The following is a 9,582-nucleotide window of genomic DNA, read 5'->3' as shown; positions in this document are numbered from 1 at the left end:
TATATATATATATATATATATATATATATATATATGAGATTCATTTATTATTGCTAGAGAAAAATATCCAAGGCACTCCTAGAAACATTAAAAGTAGAAGGAGGAAGAGGTGACTCTTTTCATTCTATTGTGATCTTTGAAAGGAAGGGGAGAGCTGTGATTTGCAGTTGGGGAATCGGGAAATCTTTAGAGGAAGCCCTGGTGTAGATGGTCTTTAAGGAGACATCTGGGTATGTGTCCAGGGAACTCTAAGACCATGCAACAGTGGACAGTATGGGGCAGGAATGGTGGTGGTGGTTTAGTTTGAGCAACTCGTTGGGTGACTGCAGCAGAGGCAGGGAGTGGAGACGAAGTAGAAAATGACAGAAGCAGTAGGAGTGGAGGCCCTGAAGGGAATGGACCTCATTCCGTAAGCAGGAAGGGCCTTGATGACTTCTGAGGTGAGTTGGTTAAAACAAATGCTTAACTATAGGAAGATGATTCTAGCAATTGAGTGGACAGGATTTCTGATCTCCCCAACAGTCTGTCTTCAGCAGGAAAGTGTTGTAGGGGTATCAATAGAACTTTGTCTTAAACATATTCAGAGCTTACATTTCAGTGTTTGCTGGGGCACCAAAGAGCTAAGTTTTGTTTGGGACAGTGCCACACTTATCTAATTAAAGCCAAAACCCTGTAATGGGTTCTAGATTAGAGGTTAGAAGAGGGATCTATATAAATGTTTTAGGCTTTCTAGGTCACATGAAGTCTATGGTCTCAGTTGCAGCTACTCAGTTATGCACAGCATGGATAAAAGAAAGCAGTGGGTATAGCTATGATTCAATAAAACTTTATTAAAAAACAGCCCCCTGTGTCTGACCACTTCTAGACCATGCTCTGAAACTTGTAGGTGTGAATCACCTGGGGTCTTATTAAAATGCAAATTCTGCCTCAGGAGTTCTGGGGAACTGTAGTTCTGTCAGGCTGTCAGGTGAAATGATGCTACTTATCTGCATATCTGGCCTCAGAGCAGCAAGACTTAGAACATGCAGGACATTGCCTTCAGTGCCTACTGCCAAGGTCACAGCACAGATGCTTGAGTATTCTCAGAACTTGGTATCTCCTGAGGATCTTGGAACCAGTCTCCCTGTAGTACTGAGGGGGATACTTTACTTCAAAATAAAATTAAGACTAAATAAAAATGCATAAGAAAATCCAACAACTCTTTAGGGTTCTTCCTTGACTGCTATTATACTTAAAAACAAAAACCAAATGTTAAGATCATCTTTCTCTGCCTACCCCCTGCCAAACAAAAATGTAAACAAGTAGAACTTGGTGTGCCTTCCTGGGAGACTGGCTGGGCCCCTGCTGGTCTACCATGCCTTTCCTATCTGGCTTGCTGGAACCTGCTGAGTGCTTATCCCTGTTTTGTGTTTTTATTATAGACCAGAATAACTACCTGCTCTGCTCCTCATCGAGTTAGGCTGCAGGCCCTGTGAGAACGAGGGACTGAGGGCACTAGGAAAATGGTGACAGGCTTTTATGTCAGGTTGTGCTCTGTCTCTGTTTGCTGCTAGGAAGGGGCCAGCTTGGCAGCATAGCTCTTGAAGTGTTTGATGGGATAGGACTGTGGCACTGAAAAGGGAACAGTCTCAAGATGGACAGCAGGAGATGAGATGAGAACAAGCAAGCTGAGATATCTGCTTGTGAGCTCAGCCACTGATTGACAACTGAATTTAAAAGGCTATTTCTAATAGTCCTTTCAGACCCCACTGAGAAGCCCAGTTTTCAGCCCATTCATTTACTGCTTTCAGGGGGTAGTTTATTTTATGTCTTTATGTTTCTTCACACGGCCAAGACATGTGACTTTAAAATTCTTGATGTGCCTCCTAGTAAGCAGTACATTTTGTATTATGACCCTGTACCTCATGTATGTGTGCGTGCGCTTGCGCGTGCGTGCACACACACACACACACACACACACACATCATTAAAATAGAAGCTTTATGGGACAATATTTAAATGTGCCATGCCTTTTGCTTTCTTCCATTCTTTTGGGGGAGGGAGGAAGCTGGGCGTGGCCCTCTAAAGTGCTTTCACAGCCACCAAGTTGAGACTGCAGCCACACAAAGCTGCCTAAGAATTGGGCACCTTGATTTGGAGGCAAATAAGTAATTAGTTAATACTTCATCCAGTCCCTAAAAAGATGTAAAATAGCCTTTTGGTAGGAACTGATTGAACGAATTAGACCTGTTTGATTGAATAATAGAACTTGTCGCCTTTGGAACAATTTTCTACAAATTGCTAAATGTGGATTATGTAATACAAACGACTTTGCCCTGTGTTTGGTTGTACTTTTCATATTATAAGCATTTAATTCATATTTATTGAATTAAATATAGTAAGTGAAGCTTTTCAAGCAGAGCATATAAATGTGGACGATCCCTTTGAGTTACAGAATTGACAGCTTGGGTGAGGCTTAGAAAATTGCTGCCTGACTCTAGAGTTGTCAGATGTAGCTCAGAGCAGCAGTGAGGGCAGAGCTGACTCACAGGTGCTGCCCATGGAGCAGGGAGGCTTGGTCCATGTGACCCCCAGATTGTCAGAGATCTTCTGAAGCCAGCTATTATATCCCAAAGTGTAGCAGCCCAGGTGGTTTAGACAGTATATGGGCAGGGTCTTCAGTGGCATTGAGGTTTTAGTCAAAATAATTTTGTTTTATAAAATTCTTTTTAAACTTTTCTTTTAATTCTTCTGGTTAGGTCAAGAGAAAGTGTCACTGAATGCTAGTAATTCTTTAACTTTTGTTAATCCCTTTTAGCCTAGAAGAAAAGGCACAACTAGAATCTTTGGACTCCAGTTAGGGAACTGGATCTGCTTAAAATTTAATATTATTTGGTTTGGTGTATCAGGATTTGTATTGTTTTTTTCTGTTTATGGCATGTAATAGTGTTTTTCCAATTCTGGTTTGGATAAAAATTGTCTTTTGCAGATGTATTTTAGTGTCAAAAATGAGTATTCTTTAAAGTGGCATGTCAAATAACCATAATACAAGTGATGGTGTGGTAAAAGGAGCAGGGTTGAAACTGAAGTGCCTGAAGTTTGTAAAGTAGTGGCCTGAACTAAACCCAATTGCCTTTCAGTGACTTTGGCTTCAAGATGAGTGAAGATTTGTCCCTAGAAGTGTGTGTTCCAGACCCAGAGTTCTCCGGAAAGTCCTACTCTCCACCTGTGCCTTGTCTTGTGGGCTCTACCTATCGGAGAACAAGAGGGTATGTATCACACAGGTTGCCAAGTGAGGTGCACACAGGGTCTGCACAGAGGGTGAGAATCCAGGACCACCTGGGCTTCTTTCACTTTCTACATTGTAGAACTTTAATTTATCAGATTGTAAATAGCTGGGCAGGTTTAAAATGGTGGTGCCTGCAGACTCTCCTGTTCCCAGAGAGAAAACACTTGCAAATTCGTAAGCTTTTCTGCAACATAAAAGTCATAAATGTCAACAAGGACACATCTTGAGAGGAGTCCATTGACAAGATATGTCTAAATGTTTTGCCCAAAGCAGTGCACTAAATGGCCTGGGACTGTTAAGTCAATTATGAGCAGAACTGACCTAGAATCTCCAAACACCTTCCTCCTCGTGCTGTAGGGAAACGTGTGGGTGGAATCTGTTGTCCATGGTGGGAATTGTGTTCCCAGTTGGGGGTCCCTCCATGACTGATCTTTGGTGTTTCTGACCTCTTACTTTGTGTGTGCACGTGGGGTTGACAGCTACCGGAAGATTTCTGGGGACACTTGCAGTGGAGGAGACGTTGAAGCACGACTGGAAGGAGAGCTGGTTCCTTGTCCCCTGGCAGGTGAGAGGCAATTTCTTCTCTATGGCTTCTTGAAATATCATTTAAGTCTTATCTGGATCTTACCTCAGTCAGGCTTGTGGCTCTTCTAACTCAGTGGAGAAAAAATAAACGAAATTACAAGCATCAGAGTTCCCTTTTCCTCTTAAGATTGGCATCCAAACTAAATTTATATATAGTCTTGCATCTTTAAAGGAATGGAAAATATTTAGTATGGGCTCAGTTTTTTGAAGGAAATCCCTCTGTTCATTGAAAAGTGTGTGTTTGGTGACTGTTGTGTGCTAGGCCCTGGGTGGGGGCCAAGGGTGCCCACAGGCTTTTGTGTTCTTCATCTGTTGTTGCCGTTGAATTTAAAGACATCTATGGCTTCATAGGAGGTAACTTAGTGGTTTGTCTTAATTTTGTAATAATTATAGCTAATATATTAATGGAATTTTGCAGATTTTAATGTACTTTTCCATGCATAGGCAGTTTAATCCTTTTAACACCCAAATGAAGCACATATTATCAGCTTCACTTAATATGTACATATCTATGAAAAAGCAAGCATGTCCAGAAGAGAGGATAAGATAACTTACCCAAGGTCACATATCCAGTAAGTAACAGAGTTAAAATTCAAATTCTTGGGTCTATTCCTTTCATTGGACATCACCCAAATGGCATTCCTATTATTCAGAAGATCATTATTCCTACTAATTTTGGAAGACTTCTTTGGGATGATTACACATGCCATAAAGGTGTACTGTATTCTAAAATGTGTTTCAGATTGATTTTCTGGGAATGTAACATGGATATTTGTTACACAGACATGAAATTATAATACCTTAAAAAAGAGTTAACCTCATGGCCTCTCTTCTTTCTTCACTGTGCTTCTTATTCATTCAGATCTTCCTTCTTCCCTGTGAGCCCTGCTGTTGCTCACTCTGCTCGGTGAGGGCAGAGGATGAGCTGACTTCCATAGCGTGGTGGTATCCAATGGAACAGCCACAGGTGCCAAACGAGTCATGAAAGCAGTGTGTAGGGCAGAGCAGCCTCTCCTGCGCCCTGTTGCCTGTTTGCCCTGGTGTTTTTCATGCTAAGCTCATTAGTCCTTTAATTTAATCTTCCATCACTACCAGAGTAATTAACATATCTCACCGTGGAGACTTAAAAAAGAACCACTGCTTCAGCAGATTCCTACAAATGAGCAGATAATATTCAGATATTCCCATCACAAGTGCTGTTATTGATGAGGACTTGGTGAGGAGGCTTTGAGTGATGGCTCTAAAGGGCCTAGAGTACATACTTTTGTAATAAATATTTCCAAAGATAATTCAGCAAGGGACAAAACAGTTTGTATAAAGCCATCAAAACTGGCAGGAAAGCTATTTTCTCTTTTGATAGGACAGGATAGAATAAGGAATGAAGTAGAAAAGTCTCATTTCAGTATAAACCACCTCCTAAATGTCAAAGAAGCAGAAGAAGGCTAAAAAAGAAAGGAAATAGAAGGCAGGGAAGTACCCAGAAAGAAAAAGATGTTTTCATAAGGCTAATGGGAACCAGAACATTTTGCAAAGATGAGGTATTCTGGGCATCTGGAAGGATTTTTATAATGCAGTAATTTTTCTTCCTTTTGATTACTCTTAACAACACACATTTCCAGGCTGTGCTTACATATGGCCAGCACCGGCCAAGCATTCTGTTCCTTTTCTAGATTAGGCATTATACGCTGAAGTACTGCATGCTGCTCACTGTCTAATCCTGAAGCAGGTTTTTCTGGACTTGGGCTCTTCTTTGTTTCTTGGAAGAAACAAAGTACCATGGGAACTACAGGGACAACTGAAAGGAGGCATTTGATTATCATTTGATAGCTTAGAAGCTTTTGAAGTAAAGTGAGCCCCAAAGAAAAGAAGGCATACTTACCTATTAGAAACTGTAGGTGAATTCACTTTTTGAGGTATTGTTTCTCCTGATGGAGTCCAGAGGGGGCTAATCCAGGCATGCAGCACTGGGAGTCACATCTTGGTTCCACGTGCACCACGCTGTCAAATGGATGCTTATTTTTTCTTCTTCATTTTTAAAGAACTTTTCACTGTTAGACTCTGGGGAGATGACTCATGTTAACAAATATCCAAATATAGGGACAGACTCAAAAAATAGCAGCTCAACATCATCCTTAAGCCTGGCTTCTCCTAATCCTCCTTTGTCTAATCCCTCTCTGGGTGCCATTGTGGCACTCCTCTGGGTTTTGCCTGTGAGGTTTGTTTTCTCCAACTTCTCTGGGTTGGGTGCTCACATTTATTCATTTATTACAAAGGATTTTACAAAGAGTGCAGGTAAACAGCAATAAGGAAGAGTGTGCTGGGTGAGGTGGTGGGGTGTGAAGCTTCTGTCCTCTTGCTGGGTGCACTGCCCTCCACGCACCTCCATGGGTTGGGCTGACCGAAGCTCCAACATAGAGACTGTCAACAGGGATGCTGAGGTTTTGCTTCTCTCCACTCCTGTGGAAGAGCCTGGATGTCTTCCACGCTGTTTCCTAGGTGGAAAAGAAAGAGTGCTAGGTTTTCCTGTTACTCATTGTCTGACTTAAATAAATCTCTTAAGCCGCATGGGCCTCTATTTCTGTGTCTTAAAAAGTGGCAACCTGAGGATGTAGCTCAGTGGTAGAACTTGTTCTTAGCACCTGCAAGGCCCTGGCTTTGATCCTTAGTGTGTGCATGTGCGCATGTATACACACACACAAAATACAAAAGAGTAGCAGAAGGAGGAGCTGGGGTCCCACTGTTCTCTTTATGTAGATCATTAGTATCTACATAAAAAGAGGCAGCATAGTAGTCATGTTTTAAAATATAGACTATGAATACCTGGGTTCAGATCTTGGTTCTGCCACTTACTAGTTGTATGGTGTTAGACAAGTAACTTAGCCTCTCTGGTCGCAGTTTTCTCATTTGTAAAACTGGGTTCATGATAGCTCTTCTATCATGCAGTTTTTGGGAGGATTAAGCAGTGCCTAGCATGTGGCAAGTACATTGCATGTTTCTTGAGCAGAAAGAAAGTCTTTGTGATGATTATATTGCAAAATATTTTGTAAATAGTCCAGAGCAATTGTATTATTATTTTGAAAATCTGTCAAGTTGGTATGATTGCCACATGTCATTGTGAACAATATGAATGAACAAACTGGTTAGAAAACTTAGTGTTATGGTCTGGATGTGAGGTAGCCTCTAAAAGCTCATGTAAGACAATGCAAGGATGTTCAGAGGTGAAACGGTTAGATTTGAGAGCTGTAACCTACTCAGTGGATTAATCTGTTTGATGGATTCATAATCTGAAAATCATAATGGGTGGTAACTGTAAGCAGGTAGTGTGTGGCTGGAGGAGAGGCTCCCTGGGAGGGTGCCTTTGGGGTTTTATATTTTGCCCCTGGCACTTGCTTTTGCTGTTTCCCAGCTGCCATGAGCTGACAGCTTTTCTCCACCACGCCCTTCTGCCATGATGTTCTGCCTCAGCTTGGGCCCAGGACAATGGAACCACTCAACCATGGACTGAACCTCTGAAACCATGAACTCAAAATAAACTTTCCTTCCCTAAGTTGTTCTTGCAGGTATTTTGGTCATAGAGATGAAAAGCTGACACAGTTAGTTCCAAGTCTTCAATGACTAATGGTGTCTGGTTAATGAGATTATGATGTGGTTAATCAGGTTTCCTTCACGATAACCAGCTGGGAAAGGTTTATTTTAGCTCACAATTTTAGAGGTGTCAGTCCATGAATGGTGGCCAGGAACCAAAAGAGCAGCAGCAGGAGGAGCTGGGGTCCCACTGTTCTCTTATAAAGGTCACACTCCCAGTGACCTAAAACCTGTGAGGCCCCACTTCTTAAAGGTTCCATAACTTTCCAACAGCATCAAGCTGAAGACCAAGCCCTTAACTCATGGGTCTTTGGGTACACTCCAGATCCAAGTTATTGTGTGGTGCTATGGGACAGTTAGAAAGAGAGAGAGAACATGGTGATTGGTCTCATTGATATTGGCAAGTGTGACTCTGAAGACTTAGAGGTGGAATGCAAAGTGTGGATACTGAAGCAAGTATACTGGGGTATCTAGATTTAAAAAAAAAAACATCTAACGGGTAAAACATTTGCAGATGAAGAAACAGATTCACTGGCATTCAAATAACCTGCTCAAGGCAGAAATATCATCCATGATATGCCTTCCAGGTTTGGATTCCTAGTTTTTTTCAGTTGATCTAGACCATGTAACAGTGGTGTTGAAGTTTGTGTATTAAAAAAAAAAAAAGGTCAGATCAGCTAGGAGCTCTTCAGCATCCCCCAGGTCCACTCTCTGTTGCTTGTGTATCTGGCAGAGGAGAACGAATTCATCCTGTACGCCATGCGGAAGTCCATCCACCGCTATGACCTTGCCTCTGGAGCCACAGAGCAGTTGCCTCTCAGTGGGCTTCGGGCAGCTGTGGCCCTGGATTTTGACTATGAACGAAACTGCTTATATTGGTCTGACCTGGCCTTGGATATCATCCAGGTGAGTCAGCCATTGGTCTGCTTCTGGGGGTTGCAAAGCTGGGGATCAGATTTCATCCTCGTACATGCTAGGCAAGCTGTCTATTACTGAGCTCTTCCCGCAGCCCAAATCCATGCATTTTAAAGGAGAGAGAGTATCTTTATTCATTGTCTACATAATCATTTTAGAAACACAACTCCAAAAACTTTTACCTATATTCTTAACCCAACAGAAATTATACAGTGTCTGGGTATCTTGGGGGTGAGGAACGGGGTGACCGTGAGTATAGCTGTCCCAAGGATAGCACCTGATGGCTAAGAGCTTCACAAGGGAAGAGCAGCTGTGAAGGCAGATATAGGAACTCAGAAATAGCAGCAGTTTGGTTTCATTAGTTTTAAAAGCAGACACATGCATCTGAGTAATCTCTGACCTCATTAATGTGATATAGCACATAATTTAGTAACCAGTGTTCATGACGCTAATGCAGAGTAATATAAAGGATTAAATTCTGTTCATTGTTTTGTTTAAAACAGGAAACCATAATACATTTTGGAAATGCCCTTATTAAAACTCAGCTTCATGTGTCTGGAAAATTTAACAGTATAAAACATCTCATCCCTTGGCAATCCAGCCAGCTGAATAAAGGGTTACTGTCCATGAGACTGATTTGGCAGAAGATCATCTGAACATTTCACAGCATTTACTGCTGTTTTTCTCTCTCTAGCGCCTCTGTTTGAATGGGAGTACAGGGCAAGAAGTGATCATCGATTCTGGCCTGGAGACAGTGGAAGCTTTGGCCTTTGAACCTCTCAGCCAGTTACTTTACTGGGTGGATGCTGGCTTCAAGAAGATTGAGGTATGTGTATCCCCATGTTTTTCTTAATTAAATGAGGAGGGGAGCACCTGGGCTTTGATCCAGATTTGACACAGGGGTGGGAGCCAGTGTGTTAAATTACTCTGGCAATTTTCTAAGAATTTCCAAAGAATGGAAAGGCTGAGCCCTTAGGAGAAGGGGAAAGGAGGGGGAGGGTTGGTCCCAGAATGATTACTCACTGCCATAAAAGTCCCAGGTGAGAACGTGGTGTCTGATGTCATCAGAGATAACGTCATTAAGATAACTAAAAGTTTATACTTTGGCTAACAGAAGCATAATATAATAACAATAATGATAATGATGCCATATTGGTAACAGTCCAGTAATAATGCTAGAGTAATAATGACAGTGACATCATCATCATTATTATCTATAATAATAATAC

General features: G+C 41.7%; 1 protein-coding gene across 3 annotated transcripts in view; it reads left to right on the top strand.

Annotated features, from left to right (window-relative positions):
* The window catches only part of Sorl1 (sortilin related receptor 1), a 158,239-nt gene that overhangs the window by 81,156 nt on the left and 67,501 nt on the right, over positions 1-9,582 (top strand). For all 3 annotated transcript variants that reach the window (XM_015489718.2, XM_015489720.2, XM_015489719.2), the window contains exons 15-18: positions 3,120-3,248; positions 3,748-3,833; positions 8,172-8,344; positions 9,048-9,179. In XM_015489718.2, the coding sequence (XP_015345204.1) occupies positions 3,120-3,248; positions 3,748-3,833; positions 8,172-8,344; positions 9,048-9,179 (520 nt within the window). The remainder of the gene's footprint in view (positions 1-3,119; positions 3,249-3,747; positions 3,834-8,171; positions 8,345-9,047; positions 9,180-9,582) is intronic.

Source organism: Marmota marmota, unplaced genomic scaffold (genome assembly GCF_001458135.2).
Source record: "Marmota marmota marmota unplaced genomic scaffold, marMar, whole genome shotgun sequence".
NCBI classification, from domain to species: Eukaryota; Metazoa; Chordata; class Mammalia; order Rodentia; family Sciuridae; genus Marmota; species Marmota marmota.
The sequence above is the reverse complement of the archived record's forward strand: the minus strand, read 5'-3'. Positions and strand labels throughout refer to the sequence as shown.